The sequence below is a fragment of the Grus americana genome, chromosome 7 (assembly GCF_028858705.1).
Source record: "Grus americana isolate bGruAme1 chromosome 7, bGruAme1.mat, whole genome shotgun sequence".
NCBI lineage: Eukaryota > Metazoa > Chordata > Aves > Gruiformes > Gruidae > Grus > Grus americana.
Window position 1 is genome coordinate 9,922,098 of NC_072858.1, and position 20,480 is coordinate 9,942,577.

The 20,480-nt window shown below is 37.8% G+C and overlaps 1 protein-coding gene across 3 annotated transcripts; it reads left to right on the top strand.

The window, feature by feature from the left end:
- The first annotated feature begins 322 nt into the window (after positions 1 to 322).
- On the top strand, positions 323 to 20,222 carry DCLRE1A (DNA cross-link repair 1A). 3 transcript variants are annotated; one of them, XM_054832782.1, is made up of 10 exons: positions 1,201 to 1,336; positions 1,980 to 2,023; positions 2,909 to 4,462; positions 6,419 to 6,552; positions 8,063 to 8,181; positions 9,877 to 10,020; positions 10,943 to 11,088; positions 12,075 to 12,229; positions 18,346 to 18,487; positions 19,142 to 20,222. In XM_054832782.1, the coding sequence occupies exons 3-10, from the start codon at positions 3,040 to 3,042 to the stop codon at positions 19,306 to 19,308; spliced, it is 2,430 nt and encodes an 809-aa protein (XP_054688757.1). In that variant the 5' UTR covers positions 1,201 to 1,336; positions 1,980 to 2,023; positions 2,909 to 3,039; the 3' UTR covers positions 19,309 to 20,222. The 3 variants fall into 3 exon arrangements, with proteins under 3 accessions (XP_054688755.1, XP_054688756.1, XP_054688757.1); XM_054832780.1 differs by lacking the exon at positions 1,980 to 2,023 and having other exon boundaries at positions 323 to 1,336; XM_054832781.1 differs by lacking the exons at positions 1,980 to 2,023; positions 18,346 to 18,487 and having other exon boundaries at positions 329 to 1,336.
- Positions 20,223 to 20,480: the final 258 nt, after the last annotated feature.

Below are 20,480 nucleotides of genomic sequence, written 5' to 3' on the forward strand. Positions count from 1 at the left end.
GGGGGACCTTCTCATTCATTTCCTGTTTTTACATAGCTTCGGTATGCACAGAAGCACATTCGCGAAGAGAATCCCAGTGGTCATTCCAGCTCAGCAGATTCAACACAGTCTGCTCTTCCCGCCCAGTTACTTTCTTATTTGTAAGTGGAATAGATGTGAAAATCGAGCAGTACCAGGACAAAGTCCAAACAAGGCACCAATAATTTAAACGGTGGGATTTTTTTTTTTTTTTGGGGGGGGGGGTGTGCTATGACAAGTAGAAAGTTGAGCGACAGCCGTGCTGACGAACCTGCGGAAGCGAATGCGTTGCCGCAGCGGCGAACGGCTGAGGAGACCCACCCGCCCGCCCGCGACACTCGGTGCCCGCGGCGGGAGGCTGCGGGGAGGCAGCGGCCCTCGGTGCCCGCGGCGGAGAGCGCGGCCCCTCCCGGCAGGGCCGTGCCGGTGTCGGCCTTCACCGTGTGGTAATCGCCGGCAGCGATCCCGTAGCTGAACTCTTCGTTGTTTTCTTTTAAAATCTTCCTGCTTCGGGGCAGCGAGGTGGCAGTCCCGGGAGCGGGGCTAACTGGGCTTCACCTTCCGAGGCCGGGTTAGGTGCTTACGAGAGAGATAGCTGAAGGTAATGGCTCGCGCTGCAAGTCTTTCTGCGTCTTACAGACTCGGGTTTTGTCTGACAGGAGTAATTACAAATATTCAAAGGGACGCTCATTAAATTATTTTTAGGATAGGATCCACCATGCTTCTGTCCCATCATGGACTGCTGTTTGGTTTGTGGCCTAGCGTTGCTTTTTTAAAATGGAGTTCGAGTGCTTTTCTTCAGATAGTGAAGGAGAGAGGGAAGAGAAAACATATTAGTGGAAGGAAAGGTAGATTTGTGACCTGTTGCTTAAAAGCAAAGAGAATATTTAATGTGTTGCCATGTCTGAAGATGCTTTATTGGAAGAGGACATTTGGGAGTACAAATCCATTAGGAAGAAAAAGCATCAGAGTAGTTCAGAGAACATCTCTACACCTGTGCAGAAAGTAAGTGATGGCAAGTGCAGGCCGAAAAGAAAGAGAAATGGAAATAAAAAAAAATCCATAGAAAAAAGTGATACGCTTCCGAAAACCAAGCAGAGATCAAGGCCAAATGAGGATGTAGATCAATGTAAAGATGACAGTAGCGTGCACTCCCAGGAAAGTGCGAGTAGCCTGACAGAACAGAGCTCCCCAAATACAAAGCCCATTCATGATGGATACTGTCCGAGCTGCCAGATGCCTTTCTCCTTGCTATTGGTCCAGACACCTCGATGGCACGTTGCTGAATGTTTGGATACTCCAGGATCCATTGAAAAAGGTATGAATAGAGTAAGAAAAATCGAAAAGTTAAAGGCTTCTCACATAATGTTGCTGTAAACCTTGGTTTTCATATTTAGTTCAAAATGTGAGAGAGATGGGAGTTGGTATAATTTTTAAAATGTTATTACTGATCACTTGTCAGTATTGGTTTTGTATGAGATTTTTGGTTCTTTGTGAGGAACATGGAAATCTGACATGAAAATCTTGGAATCTAAGAGCTTTTTAGAATAGCGATAAAGATTCATGTTTTTTTATCAAGCTCCAGTTTTAGTAGTTTATTGAAGAAATCAAGGGTGCATAATTTACCATTTTAAAATAATGGAACGTTTCAATTACTAAGTCAGTGTCAGCAAAAAAACCTCCTTCAGTTAAGAGGGTGCTACTTTTGACACCAAATTTCTTTCTCCTTAGGTAGACATTTTATTATCCTGTATCCATGTTGCTGTGTGACTTGTCAAGTTGTCTGTGGACAGTTGGAAGCTGAAATCAGTCTGTTAGGCTAATTTATTTGAAATGTTAGCCCCTGATCCAGTATGCTTTAGAAATTTTATGCAGAATTATACACGAACATTCCTGTATCATGAGACAACACAGTTCTGTTTTGAGTTCTGTATGAGAGGAATAAAACTGTCTCATTCCAGTTGCTGCTTTCACATGAGGAAATACCATATCTGAATAGATGCAGGTATCCAACTTACATTCTTAATACACTTCATAGCTTTTGATAAACAGAAAGTATACAGTCAGGAAAGTTGAGTAAATACTGTTTAGGTAACACAGTCACTTTCCTTTTTATACTTTTGTAACTTACCTTGAAGTTTCTTCTTCAGAATAATGAAATGTGAGCACCTTAATCCCGATTTTGGCAGTGGTTTTAACTTAAGGCAGATGTGTTAACACCTAATTTCCATCTCTTACTCCTGTAATTATCAGGTGAAAAAATCCTTCTGATTGATTTATGCATTCACCTTAAAATCCTCAAAAGTTAGGCTAGCAAACTCTCAACAGAAAAGGTTTAGGGAACAGCTGCTGATTTTTTTTGCTGGCATCTGAATTCTGGACACTTTTTTTCACATAAGTAAATATATGACTTTTATTTTTATTTAGTGTGTAACCCAGCAGACAATTTGAAATGGAATTGCATGTTAATACAGAACTGAGATTTAGTTTTGAAATGTGTCTACTGGCCTTTTCTGGTGCTACTGCCCTGAGTTCTTTGCTTGCATGTGAGACAATTCTAAACTAGAAGCCATATGATTACATTAGCACAGTATTGAAACAGGGTTAAGTACTCTTGTTATTAGAGGGCTGTGTTAATTCAGGCATAGCGCTGTATTAGCAGCAGCTGTTTGGTGTTAGGTTGGAAGCATTCTCATTTCTGGCTAGCGCAGGGCAGAAGGCACAAGTAAAAAGTAATTTTCAAGCCACCAAGACCTTCTGCCTTCCAATAGCAGCGTTTATGAGAAAAAGCTTTTAAAGGGTGTGTCATGTGTAATTTTTATTTTAATAATTATGCCAGCTATATTTGTAAAGATATTAACATTATTTCTCTGTTTAACTGTTTTCATAGAGTGTGCTGATGGTTTACTGTGCACTTCCACTATTCCATCCCACTACAAGCGTTACAGCCATTTTCTACTTGCAGCAAGCAGGGCAGGAGATTATCTTGTAAACTCTTCAGGAAATGCTTTGGAGGGGAAGATGACGTGTTCTACTGCTGCAGAGCCCACCTGTTCCCAAAGTCATGTAGAGGAAATCTCACAGAATGAGAAACCATCTAATAATATAAAAAATGTCCCAAATGATGACAGTACATTGATAGTACGGAGTTTGCAAATGAAGTCTCTAAATATAACCACTGAAAGTACTTCCTCTCTTGTTCAAAAGCCTCAACAGACATTTCAGCTCACACAGTCCACAGATGATAATTGTAAATTTGAATTTTATGACTTTGTATCCTCTCAAGAAAGTGGAACAGGAGAAGACCTATGTAGTCAGAAAGATACAAATCAGCCAAGTCTACTGCAATCAAAAGCGGACTTCAGTGACTGTGAAATTTCTTATTCTCCACTGAGTACTTTTGAGGAAAGTGAAGAGGAAACTGAGGAAGAGAAGAAAGTAAAAATATCACAAAATAAGTTAGTCAAAGTCCAGAACTTTGAAGATGAAGAATCTAATTCTGTCATGTTTAAAACATTTGATGGACTTCTTTCACAGCAGAAGACTCAGTATGAGCATACTAAAATGGGAAATTTCATAATTAAAAAAACCCACTGTGAGGAAGTAGATACATTGAACCCTCTAGATCATAGTGTAGAAACTGTTTCTCAGAGTCACATGAACAGCAAGTTCTGTAATTCAACATGTGTAGATAATCAGCATCATCAAGAGGCACTAGCCTGTGGATCCTCTTTTCCTTTTAACTGTGAGGAGGTTGAACAGCCAGAATTGATTTTCTCTGGTGCTAAAGCAGGTAACACAAAGTCAGAAGATACCGGTGCTTTGGATTCTGCATACGTGAGTTTTACTGAGACGTCAACACTACTAGTCAGAGAAGGTGCTGGGTCTCTTCTGACACAGAAAAGTAATGTTTTGAGGGACCCAAGTAGCATTTTAACTAATACAGATAAAATGACTGCTAATGCAATTAAAAAAACAGCTTGCCAGGAGAGTTTGCAGTCAGTAGTGGAGAAGGAAGGAAATCTTAATACAGCTGCTTTGTGCTTTCCCAGCCCCATCTCTAAAACAGTGCCATCTCTTTCTTTAGCAAGTACGAATGCCAAATCCAGTTCTGCCAAAGAACTCAAACAAATGGACATTGGTGTTTTCTTTGGGTTAAAGCCCAAAGTAAAAGAGGAAAGCAAAGGAGAGACTCGTTTGAGTGAGGGAAAGCAGATACCAAGTTCAGTAAGTCCCAATGGAAAGAGGCCCAGACAGGAAAAAAGGAAAGCTGGAGGGTCTGTGGAAGATGTAGAAGCAGTTACAGAAAGTTCAAATAAAAATGGAGCCTTTGCAGATGTAAATTCTGGTGGCCAACGAAGGTGGATAAAAAAAATTAAAGAATTATCTACTACAGCTGAAGGAACAAGAAAAAAACACTGCCCTTTCTACAAGAAAATACCAGGTGAGAGATAACTCTTGCTTTTTATAGTGGTTAACTAATTTTGGCTTGAGTGTTGTATTTTGTTTCCTAACTTTAGGCTTCAGTATTCTTCACTCTTCATAACCATTTAGACTGCAGCTTGTAATGAATTTTCTTTCTTCCATCTAAGTTGATAAAGTCTTGTGTAGGTGCCAATCTCCAGAAGAAGGTGATTGCAGAACTAGAGTCAGCAATGGCTTCCTCGATGAAGTACAGTGAAAAAGTTATCTCGGGAGAATTATTTCAAGGACTGACTTTTGCATGTTTTTGGCAGAGTGAAAAATATAAGCAGTATTGAAAGATGCATTTACTTTCTTAAATGATTTTGAATATATCCCTTGTTAATAGTCACTCCTAATTCCTGAGTTTAATCATTGCTTCATTTAACATTGCTTCAGTTGTGCCTGAAAGTGGGTCTGTCAATAGCAATTATTTCCTTACACTAAGTTATAAAAATTGAGTCTAAGTTTGTATTTGAAATTCACGAGTATTAGAAATATGAAGTACTACAACTGTGAAAACAAAGAACTGAAAACCAAGCAGAAGAATTTAGCTAAGGAAACAGCCAAGAATTTCTCAGAATCTCCTCAAGCACTTACATAAAATACAGGATGATGGATAAGTGGCTTAAAAAGCTTCAAATCCTCACAGTTCTGTTTACCACTAAAGGACTGCCTTAGTCTTAGGTAGGTATTTGAGGAAGCCAAAAAGAAATATATTAGTGATCCTAAGTGCCAAGCTGCTGCCTGAAGACTGACCTGTGTAAGTCTCTGTGGGGCTACACCAGTATCATGGCTTCCATCGGCTGAGAGAATTTTCCATATATAATAAATTTGAAGAGCAGATTCTTATGTCTACAATGCAATTTTAAAGTTGCTTTGCTATTATCTAGATTATCTCTGTTCTGAATTTTGATACTGCATTGGAAGTATATTTGACTGTATTTTCTGTGTTGCTAATGATATGTATTTATCCCCATGGCCTTGTATAATGCAGCCTCCCTGAAGCTTTCAGTCTGGTACCTCTCAAACAGTTGGAGATTTTTTGGTTTGTGATTTTTAATTAGCAGACTGTTGTATTTTTTTGGAGTTGCTAATACTTAAAATTCTAGCCTCAAGTAAGTAGAACTATTTCTAGTTCTCCTGGAAGATCTGGAAATTTGCTTAACATAAAAAGAAAAATATTTACCTGCCAGGTGATTTACCAGGTGAATTAGTTCTATGCACTATTCGGTGGTTTTAAGAAACTATAACCCAATGTTAAGGGACCATTTGTTGGTATGTTTGCATTTAAAAAAAAAAATAAATACATTTGCAGAGAAGAGGGCTATCTTCTCTACAGCTGTCTTTATATAGCATCTGTATACAAACAGCACCTCACTGAAAGCATACAATGGCAAATCAGTCACATTTCTTCTCAGCAGATATATTCAAAGACCCTAGATTGCTTGCTTGATAATTATATGGTAGCATGTTTTAAGAGGAATATTAAATGTAGAATAATTGAAAAATTGTGGTTTGATCGCAAAATGCATTTTGTTAAGCTGTAGTTATCTGTCTTATTTTATGTTAAGATGTTGGTATTAGATTTTTAATCTATGTTAATCTTCAAAAATACCAGCTGGGTGCAAATAGATGTGTTTTATTTACTTAACCAGTTGCCATCTGTGTAGGATGGCAGCTAAACAACAGGTATTTGGGAGGCCTGTGAAAGTATTTGTACGTGGACACTTTTTAAAATTTTTATTTTAATAAGTGAAAATCTTTTTTGTGAGTGACTTTTGCACAAACCATGCTCATCTTTCAATGGCTCCTTCAGTGTAACTGTGTTCCCTTTTAATTTGGAAGAAACAAGAAAGAACAAAAGGAAAATTTAATTAGAAACTGGTTCTGAGCTGTGCTTGTTTACTGACTGGTTTCTCTTCCCTTTTTGCTGTAGGAACTGGTTTTACAGTTGATGCCTTCCAGTATGGAGAAATCGAAGGTTGCACAGCTTATTTCCTGACACATTTCCACTCTGATCACTACTGTGGCCTAACAAAAAACTTCATGTTTCCAATCTACTGTAATAAGGTAAGGTTTTCCAAGATTGCTGTATTCCTTACAACAGCTTTCCAGTACCTAAAGGGGCCTACAGGAAAGCTGGAGAAGGACTGTTTACAAGGACATGTAGTGATAGGACAAGGGGTAATGGCCTTAAGCTGAAGGAGAGGAGATTTAGATTAGATATTAGGAAGAAATTCGTCTCTATGAAGGTGGTGAGGCACCGCAACAGGTTTGCGGGAGAAGCTGCGGATGCTCCCTCCCTGGAAGTGTTCAAGGCCGGGTTGGATGGGGCTTTGGGCAACCTGGTCTAGTGGAGGGTGTCCCTGCCCATGGCAGGGGGGTGGAACTAGATCATCTTCAACATCCCTTCCAACCCAAACCATTCTACAATTCTATGATATTACCAAACCCATATGCAACTATAATTACTTTTATACTGATGAAAGTAAATAGGAGATCAGATGTTCCATTGCTGCGTCAATTAGGCACAGTGGATATGTATAGGGGAATCTGAGTTTCCCTTGTAAGAAGTTCCTAACCTGATTTGACTGATGATTAGTGAAACTTCCCTGTTTAGATACCATGAAAAAATTCAGGTTTAAAAGGCGCTCTAGAGGTCATATAGTCTGATCTCCTGTGCAATGTGGATCTACCTTCAAAGTTAGATCAGACTGCAGAGAGCCTTCATCAGTCAAATTTTGAAAATAGGAAAGATTCCACTATGTCTCCTCGCAACCTGTTGCAGTGCTTACCCTCTCTGAATTTTTTTCCTAATACACAATTGAAAAGTCCCTTTTTGCAACTCAAGACTATAGCTTGTTCTTTTTGTGTGCATCATGGAGAAGAATCTGGCTCTATCTTCTCTATAACTCTATTGAAGTGATGGAGGTCTGAAATTAGATTCCACTCTTCTCCACATTCAGTAAATTGAGTTGTTTTAGCCTGGTCCTGTGTGTCCTGTGCTTCAGGCTGCTGGATGCCCAAGATTGCCATTAGCTGTCATATGTCCAACCAACTCTTTACTCATAACATGGTATGTCACCTTGCCTAATCAACCGATCCAGAACCTGCATCAAAAAACTATTTCTGATTTACTCTGACAATCTCCTGGAATGTTTGTGTTCCACATTGCCCTTCCAGTAGGTGTTGGGGTGACTGCAGTCCTCTGTGGTAAGATCCAGGGCCTATGACCTGGAAATTTCTTCATTTGTTTCTTCAGAAGGCTCTGTCCGCCTCCTTGTCTTGACTTGGCAGTCTGTAACAGATGTTATTCCCCCTTTTTTGCCTCCTCTCTGATTCCAATCCATAACCTGTTGACAGGCTTTTAAAAGTTTGCTTTTTTAAGATGGATTTTTTTCGGTTTGCTTTTTGAGAGGTGAAATGCTACTGAAAGGCTTGATTATACCCAGGGTCTCATAGTTTCTCATAGTTTCTCTCAAGCCAGACAGTCTGGCTTAGAAGTCTTTGTTTCTAAAATAAACAAAGGCTTTTTTTAGATTTTGTTCCTATTCCATATTAAATCCTTTCCCTGTTACAGATAACTGGCAACCTGGTGAAGAGCAAACTTCGAGTCAAAGAGCAGTACGTCCACGTGCTGCCGATGGACACAGAATGTATAGTGAATGGGATCAAAGTGGTGTTGCTCGATGCCAATCAGTATGTATCATTTGCTGTGGAATATTTGTATGTATAGAATATTAAAGATGAATAGCTGTACAGATACGGTTTATGTTATCATGATTTTTAGGTTTCTGAACCTGAAAAAATAAGGGTAAAAATACTTCAGATACCTGAGTTGGCTTAGTAAGATGCATTTTCACTTCAGAAGTGAACTAGGCATATAGGAGCCTAAATTTCTTGCAAGTAGTTAGCTTTTGAAATTGGTGAGTTATTTTTGAAAATTAAACTTAAGCTTTTTTGATAATTTTAGCTTTATTTTGTTTGCTTGTAATAAGCTATGTGTGTTAACCATACATAGTTCCATAATTTTTAAGCTCGTTGAGAGGTTGAATGATTTTTCTAGTGGTCTGGACACTTTAGTTTTTGGTGTCTAGTTAGAAACTTCTTAGATTTGATTATCAGGCATGTTAGGTTTCTGTAGCTTCAACCGAAGATAGTGAAATCTTCAGCTAAAGAAGTGGTACTTTGGATTCCAGGAGACACAAAACCTAGGCAACATTTTGAAAATTGAACTTTAAAGAAAAGCCTGTTGAAATGTGCAACAAGACTGCTACTGGATTCAGTGATAAATGATGAGATTTTTGTCCAATGTTACGCTGGCACTGTGTGGTAATGCTGGATTTAAAGTTCAGTAGCACCTGACTTCCAGCCCTGTGCTCTTGCCGTTTTGCCTCTTGGTACCTTATTTGGCTATGGGCTAGAGGAAAAGTCCTTTCCCTGAAGTGTATATTGAAACGCAGCACTGTGTCACAGCTGGTTTGAATATTACTTATCTTAGGATTTGTTTATAGTTGGAGAGATAAGATTCCATGAAGTCCTTTGAGAACCCTTTCTGGGAATGAAGGAAGCCTTGTTGCTTATGTAATTTGGACACTTCTCATTTTTCCTGTTTGTGTCTCTGATCTCCTGCTTTAATTTAAAAGGCATATAAACCTAAGGTATGAAGTTCAACTTTTTGGAGAGTTCACCAATTCTGTCATTTTAGCTCTGATTCCTGCCAGTTTTTCCTTTTTTGAGATTTCATTTACCCTTTACAGATGATTCATGTCCGAAATAGTCACACTCTGGTTTTCCAGTCTGAGCACTTGCCCTTCAGACAGCTTTGGCGAGAAACTGCAGAAGGTGCAATGGATTCACTGTGGCCAACTAAGAGAATTGTATTTATAACCAGGGAATTCTGGATGGAGGATAATGTTTAAAATCTGCAAATAGAATTTAAAAGGAAATGCTTCAGTAAGTCCTGTGGGAATTAAGATGTACCTGCAATAAGACAATTCTTTTTCTCCTGAATAAGAATGCTGCTTCTCTTTGGTGTGCTGTTTCCCCTTGAAATCAAGTAATGGAACCTCGGAGATTGCAAGCATCTTTGTCGTACCTAGAAGAAGACAGAGCATCCCAAAAAGGCAGTTAACGCTTGATTGCTGTTGGTGTGGTTTTTTTCTTCCCTCCATCTCAGCTGAGAACTCAAGTCTAGATTGTCTATGGCCATTAGATTAGCTTTAGAATTCCTTTAGAAATCGGGATTTTCTAACTAAATTATGCCGCATAGTACCTGTGATTTAAAAAGCTGTTCTGCACACCTCCCTGCTACTGAAGGGTGACGTATCTCATAAGGCAGTTGATAAGTATAGAGAACTAACGTAATTTGTATGGGGTTTTTGTTTGTTTCAGTTGTCCAGGCGCAGCAATGATCCTTTTCTATCTACCAAGTGGAACTGTTATTCTGCACACAGGAGACTTCAGGGCAGATCCTTCCATGGAGCGCTACCCTGCTTTGATTGGTCAACAAGTCCACACCCTTTACCTTGATACCACGTAAGTTGTGTTTAATTGTTGTGGGGGTTTTTTTTCAATATAACCCTCTTTTCAGTTTAGTAAGACTTTATATGAATGAAATATATGTTAGTATAAATGACATCGTTGTTTTAACATTTGTTAGCTCCGTTTAGTGTTGAATAAAATCAGGTATTCATTGAAAGTCCATGTATGTCTAGCTTGTTCATCTGTTATGCTGTTACATGAAAGAATAAAAGTGAGTGGTGGAAAAAATGCTAAAGCATTTGCTGAGATGATCTTATTATTTATAACTGGTGTTAAATTCTGGGTGTCAAAACTCATACATTGAGCATTCAGCTCTAAAACGAGGTTCATGGAACACTGGTTTTATGTAGACTCAACTCTGTTATGAAAAGAGGTGTGGGGGAATTCAAAGAGTGAAAGAATGCTAAACAGTTAAATCAGTTGTCCAGGTTTTCATTAGACCTTTCTCTGACTCATGTATATAAAATCGGTTTTCTGTGTATGATGACTAATGCCCAGCTGCAGTCTTTTATTTCTGTTCCGTATGTTTCTGCGAATGAATAATGCCTTATGTTATGGTTTGTGTGCACGACAAAAAATAGACATAAGGATGTAATTAGTAAGTGATACAAATATCTAGCTTGAAAGAGCATTTGGTATTTATAGAGAAAAAAAACTGCAGAGTTGAGTGTCAGTGTCAGACAAGTGAATAGTGGCAGAGAAAAGACTGGTATACTTAATGTAAATTTTATTGCAGCAATTTCATCTGGGCGCCTCAGTGCTTTCTAATAAATAGGTTTCAAATAGGCTGAAATTATATGGAAGGATAACATCTTTTTCATTACTTTGTATGCATGCAGTTTTGAGGGCCACCTTGGTAAATTCAGATGTCTTCCGTCTTGTGTAACGAAGTGTGTATCTTGTTTCTGTGCCCTAGATACTGTAGTCCTGAATACACTTTTCCTCCTCAACAAGAGGTTATCCAGTTTGCTGTCAATACTGCCTTTGAGACAGTGACTTTAAACCCGCGTACTCTAGTTGTCTGTGGCACCTATTCCATTGGAAAAGAAAAAGTTTTTTTAGGTATGTAAGAAAAGTGTACTGGATAAAATAACTAAATAAATATCTAAATCAGTGTTAAAAGGCCCTTTTCTTGAAGATATAAAGGGTTGCTTAGTCTTGATGATCAGATATTATGTAAAGAACTTAAACGCCATGTTTACAAACTTCCCCGAATATACAGAAGGCCAATTAGATACTAAATGAACGAACCAATTTAATTGACTGTGGTGAGAAAATTGCTAATGGCAGTTGAAAAAAAAAAACCAAAACATAAATGACATCTTTATGACATTTTTCGTGTTAATACTTTCATGTTGTCAAAAAACAGCAAAGGGATATAATTATTCTTAAACTTCTATTTTGCTAACAGTTTTTCCTTCCAAGTTTATATTATGTATTTTCCTAAATATTTTTAGTAATCAGTTTTAATGAAATAAATTTTAACAAGGCATTCCCCAAACCAAAACACATCTTTTTGGATTTAATGAAAATCTTGTGTGCTATGCTTCACTTGGTTACAGCATTAGGAACCAACATGATTGCCCAAATGCATATTCTAGAGCAGGCAGCTGTATACCATTTGTGCTTTTGAGGATATTTAAAATCATAAATACAAGATTTACTTTCACTGAAATTTAGTCTGTCTTTAATGTGGGCTGTTTGTTGCGTGTTCCAGAAGCTGCGCATGTTTCTAGCTGCTTTGAAATAAATACCAGTTCACTTTGGTAACATTCTACCAAAGAACTTATTGCTGTACTTCTCTTGTCCTTTTCTTTCCAATTGGCATACACAATTCTGGTGCTAAAATGTAGGAGCCAGGGTTTTTTTAACAGCCATTGCAGGTTTCTCTTCTTAATTTTAGAAGATGGAATACTGTATCCTGTTGAATATGGATTTTTTTAATAGTAAAAATGATCCAGTGCAATAATTAGGAATATCTGCAAAACAAGCAAAAAAATGAACTCATCATTTTCTTTTATCTGATTTCTTCCCAACTAATCCTAAAGCAATTGCTGAAGTTCTGGGCTCAAAAGCAAGTATGTCCCGTGATAAGTACAAAACACTGCAGTGCTTGGAGTCGACAGCTGTTAATTCCCTCATCAGTGTGGACTGGGATGGTACTTTGCTTCATGTTCTTCCCATGATGCAAATTAATTTTAAGGTAAGTTCAGAAAATGTCCTCATTTGATTAATCTGCTGGCTAGTCTTACTCCTCGCTCCTCCCAGCCACTGTTATGTTTGGTGCTTTTAACCTCTTGTCAGATCATGTTTATTTAGTAAAGTTTTGACATGTAGCAATACATTGAAAATGAAATGCAATTAAACGTTAATAACCATCTCCAAACATGATGCACAGAAAGTATAATTTCACTTCAGTGCGGTGCTTGTACAGGGTAAGATGAGGTTTGTTCAAAGGCTTGCTCTTTGCAGGCCTTTTTGTAGTAGAGTTATGTAATGACTGCAGGATCTGTCCTATTAGCAATTAATATATTGTGAGATGGAGTCCCTGTTTTTGGCCTGTCTTTTACCTGGTATGAGGTAGTGAAAGACTAAAAGGACTCCTGCCTAGGAGTCTCTGTGTTTTGAGGCAGCCCTTGAACATGGTCAACTTCCATTCTGGTCTTTGATAACAGTTCAATTTCTATGTATTTATAATCATATTTTCATCTTTTAAAAGAATATTCTCTCTCATGGGGATAAGGATACTTGAAAATCAATGAAAACTCACACATAAACAAATACACACATTGAATGAATGAAGGACTTCTCATACATACACGTTTTAGTTTTTCCACACAATCTTCTCTAGTATTTGTAGCAAAAGGAAGTTAAACAGTTTCTTTTAAGACATTGTTTCATCTACGTTGACTTCAAATGCGCGTTTCAGTTAAGATTTGAGACAGTGGGTTTTTGTTGTTAGAATTTTTGTGGGAATTTCTTATTCAGGAAAGGTGACTAATTCGGGGCGGGGGGGGAGGAGTTTTTCAAAATACACTACAAAATGCAGAATGGCATTATGGCAAAGCAGCAGGCTCTAGATGAAAGTTAACCTGGAATAAAGAGAAAAACAGTGGATGCTTATGCCTTATGGACTTGGATTCATTTTCCTGCTTTGCTTCAGGCCTGCTGTGCCATCTCAAGCAAATCCTTCAGAGCAAGATGGTATTTAGCTGCAGGACTAGTCAAGGTCAGAGTTGACCTAAAAAGGAGAAAAAGAGGCTATATGATTTGGATGGGAGCTGCACGAGATAGAAGTTAATATCTTAATGTTTTAATGTTGTTCTATAATCTTTTCCATGGTGGGGCAGAAAATGAGTAATGGAAATGTTATGGATTTATTTTTAATATGTTGTGTTGTCTTAAACAGTAATATATTTTAGTTTCTTCTGCAGATTTTTGGGTTGTTACGTGATTCTGCTGTCACGTGTCCCGGTGTGTGTGGCGTACTCACTTAGCTGGACTTTCAGGCAGAGGGTGTGATTATACCACAAGGATGTCTAGACAGCCTTATTTCTCAGAGACAAGCAGTTGTGTCATGTGCAGGGTCTCATCTCTGAGAACAGGAGTTTCCAGACACGTACAGCGTGCCAGAAGCGATGCCTGGGCCAGGAAAGATTAAAGGCACAGTGATCTAGTGGACAAGAGTCGTGGTGTAACAGCCATGGCCCTCTGTACTGGGGCTTTGACTTCATATGTGAAGTGTTAGAATGTGGTCTCATGCTATCTTTTGTAATTTTGGGTCCATGTAAGTTAGGCATGCTACGTAGACCTCCAGAGTGCTAAACATCCCATGATGCCAGTAGCTAGATGAACGCCCAGGTGAAATGAAGTATCAGTAAAATGTGGAGAATGTTAAATACTTAAAGATGATCATTTATGTTCTTTCTGCTCCAGCAGAATCAATAAACATGACCTCAGAAAAGACAGTATTTTTAAGAATAAAGTATCTGTTCACTTGTAATCTCGTTCTAGTTAAAGAATAATGAATGATATCACCCTGTTTTTACAGACCATGTAAATGTTGATGTCGTCATCTCCAGTTGCATGTTTTTGTCTTCTGCTGGATTATACAGGTTTTGTCCTGAATTACTGGCTCATTACTGGGAAAGCCAGAATTTTTTAGTGATCCTCATCACTAAATGCCAATGTCTTTTTTTATCTTCTGGATCTCTCCTACCTCTTCTGTTTTATTTGATCCCTGGCCCTACTCAAAAACACAATCCCACTTCTTAATTTGGGCTAATTTCCTGCTCGTGTAGTTTCAGCTGCAACCTACAAATGCATTAAGTCCTTAAGGGAGTATTCTCAGTCAAAAGCTCAGATTCAGTCCTTATTTAGTAAATTGAGTACATATGCGATCTTGTCCATCAGTTGCCTTTTTAGTAGAATGCAAATAGCCAAACCTTGCTGTTATATTATAGTATCTCCTAGAAGGCCCAGTTTTATACCCTTTTTTTTTCCTTGTTATGCTCTGTACTAATAGAAAAAACCCAAACCTGTCTGTGCTCCAGGCTTGATAGTTTTAAGAACTGTAGCATGATTCTTTTATTATTGAAAAACTTCTCTGGTCTGTTTCTGGATAAAGAAGAAAAAAAAAAAAGCTGCATAAGCTACATGTGCTTACCACAACTGAAGCCTAGTTTGTGGCAACTGTTGATAAAACTGTACTTGCCCAAGGAAAGTTTCCATGTTTCCATAGCTGACTGCTCCCAAGACTAAATCTGGATGCCCACAGCTTGCCTTCCTACCCCAAATAGAAAGGAAATAGAAAGGAAATGAGTTCATCATTTGAGATGCTCCAGCATATGCTTCCTTGTTCACAGGCTTTCTTCTGTGATCAGGGACTTTCTCTTTTTTTTTTTTTTTCCCTGATTCATTGAGTCTCCAGATTGCTGGAAAATGTTATAATTTTTTTTAATAAAATTTATAATTTTTTGTATGCATATTCAGGAATTGTAGAAGTATTTCTGCAGTCTCTATGTTGTGAATATTTTTTTCCTTTTGGTGGCATTGTCCAGCTGTTTAATTCCAGTTTTGGGGCTATCTGAAATGTGCTTTTCTCCATGTTGATTTTTCAGGAGTAATGTCAAGCATGCTTTTTCATGTTGGAGTCAGCTGTTTTATTATTTGTGAACAACTAGCTTAGCTGTTGGTGTATGATTTATAAACACTGTATTGATTCAGCAGAGAGCGTCATTCACCTAAAAGCCGCAGGCCCTCTGAAAAGTACAGAAACCTCTGTCTTTTCCCTAGTTACCAGACTAACATTGGTACCTTCTGCCTAGAACTGAAGCAAACAAAAATGGATAGTGACCATAACTGTGTTAAATCCACTATGAAAACCAGGTGGATCAGTGAATGTTTTTTTGATACCTTGAAAGATGATTTTTGTAAACCCACAGTATCCTCAGAATATGTGCAATATCCGAGATTTTCACTTGGCTAGACACTTGGTGGCAATAATGTATGGTGTGTTTTCCTTTTTTGCTGAAGCTGTCTGTGTCAAGATGTCCATGTTTTTATACAGATGCAGCCACAGTAAGGGAGACTGTGCTACCTGGCTTGAATGTTTCAATCACTTTTTATCTTCAAACATACATATTTGAATATTGAATTCTGGGCGATTTTCTATCGCTGCATCAGGAGTTGCGTCACTGTCCCAAAAATCTGTTGAAGAAACAAGTTAAAATTTGAGAAGAAAGCATATCTTATCTGCTTTATAAATTCATATAGATAGTCTCGATGAGAGATGAAAGGATGAAAGCAGTTCCAGTCATAATAGTGAATACCTGGCCAGGTATCACCAGACTTGATGTATTTCATCAAGGCCTTATGAGTGCCCCCTTGAAAAGAACCAGTACTTGAAGTGAGAGTTTGGCCAAGATGTGTGAAGTCTGAAGGGTAAAACTAGAAAGAACAAGCCATAGGGGATCAGAAAAAGTACAGTGGCAGACTAAGTTTTTTGTGTTGTCGTATTGGTGTTGGATTCGATGGGGTTCTTTCTGCTCATTTGGGTTTCTTTCCTAGGTATAGCTCTGGCTTTCCTGTGGAGTTTGTTTATTAGGAGTTGAGGTCAAATTTTCTTCAGGTGGTGCCTGGGTCAAAAGTGAGATGACATGCTGTAGATTCATGCTCTGAATGTTCTTAATGGATAATGTTTACATAAATTTAAAAATATTTATAATTTTAATATGTGTTATTTTTTATTAGAATGTTTATAAAAATAAAACATTGATTTCCGCAATATTGCGGGTGGACTTGACGTATGAAAAGGAAAGATCTAAAAAAAAAACAAACCTCAAAGAGATGTGGTACTTCACTGCAATACTTGATTTTATTCCAGTAAAATACAAGGATTGCTGTGTGTACTGATGAATAGCTGTTCTTGAATAAGCCACGTGAGTTTAAGTGGTGTTAGAGCTGATTGTAAATTAACTGTTTAATCATGTTTGAGTCTTCTGTTACCTTATGGAATATGTTTGCATATACTGCTGACTTGAGCGACACTGTAGATATCAGGCTGTCATGGTGATTGAAGGAAGTTGATTTAGCAATGAAATACATTTTCCATTTTAAAAGGATGAAGATTTGGAACAGTGTTGGCTAAAGAAATAAAAGAAGAAATTGGAATGTGTATTTAAAGTGGATTTGTTATAAATAAACACTGTAGTAATTTGTTTTGTGGAAAGAGGCCATCTTTTCTAACATGCATGCATGGTTCTTTTGCAACAAACATTATTTCGTAACAGTCAAAAATTGAAGCTTCTGCCATTTGAATATGCAGTGAGAGATTTCCAGAGAACTGGGGTCTGTGCACCTCTTTTATGTTACTTAGCTCAGTAATGTCTTGTACTAGCATTGAGGAGAGATTTTCAAAAGTGCCTGTGATGAAAATGCACAAATAAATTTTTATGAGATTGAAATTGCATCCTTAATGTGAATGTTGCACACTTGATTTATAACAAAATTTGAAAGCAGATTAGCATTGGTTAATATAATAATCATTGTATTTGAAGTACTGTATTTAGATTTCATTAGACCAAGGGGAGCAAATATGTGAATTACTACCTTAAGCTATGTTAATCTTCTTAAAATGAAGTGTGAAGGAGAATTAGACTGGTACAGTTAGATCTTTAATGTAGTGAAGACTGAACATTTGCAGTGTATTAACAGTCATGGCAGCTAGCCATAATTCCTGTTGCTGAATGAAACGGGTGTTGTGGCAGGGTTTTTTTGTTGTTCTTTAATGTGCCCAGTTTGATTGGTTCAGTATGTTGCTACTGGACATTGTACGGATGGTGCTATTCAATGTGGCAGTGTCACAGGCAGCTTTCCGCTTCCCTGCATAATGATTTTTCAAGTAGCTGACAGGCTGGTTAGTGTTCTGTCACAGCCTATGCCCCTCTCCCCACCTTTTTTTAATCAGTCTCTGTATCAGTAGCAGGAAGAGAAATACAAAATAGTTTGTTTTATAGTCGTGTAGGGCTTTCAAATGGAGAATGTGCCTTTAAGATTTTATACAGGACAGGTGAAATTGATTTCCTATTTTTGGTTTGAAATAATACTCACTACACTTTATCCAGGAATAGGATTGTACATTCCTTATACTTCCCTCTCATTCTTTTCCCGATCTTAGCTTAAACAACATCAAAGGCTAACTTAGCCAACTTGGAAACTTTTTCAAGTTAATTTTTTTATTTTTTTTAGAGTGAAGAGATGAGAGGTGGTTTCCTTCCTATCATGAATGGACATGTGGTAAAACATGGCTTAGTGCTCAGAGCGATAGTCAACTCATGCACTGGCTTGCTGCAATTTTTTGGGTAGTTCACTTAATCTCTGAGCACGTCTGGGCGTAAGCAGATGTCAGTGGCACTTTAAATTAACCAGAGGATTTTACACTGAAGCAGGCTTTCACCATCTTTAATCACCACTTGGCTGCAAGAGTGCTGACCTCCAGCTGAGAGGAGGAAATGGATGACTTAGGGGGCAACATCTATAAGAAGATGTGATTATGCCTTTTGTGTTCTGATCTGTAATGCATAGCTGTTAATAGGTGTTTATTCAGATGAAGCAATTGAGGTCCTAAGGTACAAGGAGCACTGCAAATGTAAATATTTATTATTAATAATTTCAAGGCAGATGGTATTTAAAATAAAAAAGTTCATTTAAAAACACCAAAATAAAATTTAGTCTGAAGTTTCTGCATCATGACATCTCAAAGCTTTAGACTAACAAGCTATTTAATAGGATTCAGTATATGCTATATTGTTTTCACAGGGCTTGCAAGATCATTTGAATAAGTTTTCTGAGAATTTTGATCAAGTTCTGGCTTTCAAACCTACTGGGTGGACCTACTCTGATTCATGTCTTTCTCTGGTGGATATCAAACCTCAGACAAGAGGAAAGATCACCATATATGGTATGAGAGTGGTAAAGATTCAGTGCATTTAGTTTTGTGTGGATGGTTTTAATCTTTTTATTCTGGAAATTCCTACTGTTCATCATAACCAGTGCCTTTTCTGATAACTCATTGAGAAAGTAAACAGATGGATCTGTCCAGGAGAGATCGATGAACTCAGTAATTGAGAACACTGTAAACACAGACTTTTACATACATTTTGCTCCTGTCCTCCTTTTGCAAATAAAGACTTTTATCTGATATATGTAGAGACTTCAGGGGTAACGTCTTGGCTGGACTGATGCTGGTGGCAGTGCAGTTCCAGAGCCAAGATTTCATTCCACACTTCACTCGTTTGAGAGACTCTGGGTCTTCCTCCTCCTCTCAGTTCTTATTAGTGGGTGGAGTTGAATCTCTTAAAATTACAACATTCATTTAACTAAATGCTTGGTGTCTCTGAGTTTGCACTGATGAATGACTTGGTAACTTAATGCAAGGTAATTTTTCCAGAAGGAATATCTGAGTTTTTGTTTTACCTTAGCTATAAACTTTAGATCTCCAATAAGAATTTAAAAAAATGTTATCTAAAGCATTTCTTCTTCTGGAAGGCTTGCAAAAGTATTTTGGCAAGAAGCTAAGTAGACTGATGGATCGCTGTGATTTGTTTCATTTCAGGGATTCCTTACAGTGAACACAGCAGTTACCTGGAAATGAAGCGTTTTGTTCAATGGTTGAAGCCACAGAAAATCATCCCCACTGTAAATGTTGGTGACTGGAGAGCCAGAAGCTTGATGGAGAAGCATTTTAGAGACTGGATGATTGAGGGCAGTAGGCATAAATAAATATAAGGAAGAATGTATATTTCAAAGGAGGTAGGCTGGAGTGGGAATTGTGAGTTCCTGAGAATTTTATTTAACTCCTTTTTGTATAGAGCCTTCTTTAGGGAGGATTAAGCTGCCATTCTCCTGAGAAACCTGAATTTGGACGAAAAAAAAAGGAAATAAAAAAGCACCTTGCTTTCTCATGTACCTACTACTTATTTTTTCCTGTAACTTAATAACTGTTTTGCAAATGCATATTTCATGTTATTTTTATCTTACTCCTTTTTCCCCGTTCTTAACTTTCCTCAGATTATGGAGATACCCAGAAGTATAATGCTGGGGAAGAAACCTCCTCCAGATTACTCATTTCTGAAAAGAAGGTATTGTAGTAAATGAGACAATACTAAGTTTATGTCACATGCTGTCAATTCAGGCTTCAGAGAAGCTCATTTCATGAGGCAGAACTGGCTATTGTGATTTAAATCTTGTAAACGAAATTTACCTTGTGAGAGAGGATTGGCTCAGGCTCTTGCACTATGTGTACTTTGTAGAATGATTTTTATAAAAGACATTGCTACATACATTCCACTCAAGATTTTCTGATTATTTTTATTTGTTTTCTAAATAAAGAACCTATATGAAGCCTGTGTGTTCTTTCTGAGTAAAATGCATTTCTTTTCATTACCACAGTTGCTAATCTGAGAAACCTGTCTGTAATGTCTTTGTTGAATGTGCTGTATATGTGGCTTGTGTAAGATTGCTCTTGCGTTCTGGCAGTGCAGATTCTCAGCACGCGGTCAAAGCACAGAAATGGCTCCTCTCCATGTACTCTCCTACAATGCATTTGCAGGTTTCTATGTACAGGTTTGTTACTTGAATTCTGGAAAAACAAGAAAGGCAAATGTTAGTCTTGGCAGCAGAAAAGTACGTTTCATTTTGCGTTTTTTCCCCTGAATCCTACCAGATGATCAGTATCTGCTTGGTATTTATGATACTGAAATATGTGGTTGCATGCAGGCACGCTACTATAATTATAAGCACTAAAATAAAAATAATTTGAAACTTCTAGGACTTAGAAAAGTTGCATCATGCACAAAGAATCATCCTCCAACCCCCCAGAATAGCTCATCCAAAAACTTCAATGCCGTTTTTTTGTCAGGAAAACATTTCTTCAATGATACGTGTAACTATAA

Excerpts from the sequence above, each read along its gene's own strand:
- DCLRE1A (XM_054832780.1), top strand. The coding sequence starts at position 919 with ATGTCTGAAGATGCTTTATTGGAAGAGGACATTTGGGAGTACAAATCC. Across the intron at positions 6,553-8,062 it reads TTCCAATCTACTGTAATAAG|ATAACTGGCAACCTGGTGAA; the intron begins GTAAGGTTTTCC and ends TCCCTGTTACAG. Across the intron at positions 8,182-9,876 it reads GTGTTGCTCGATGCCAATCA|TTGTCCAGGCGCAGCAATGA; the intron begins GTATGTATCATT and ends TGTTTGTTTCAG.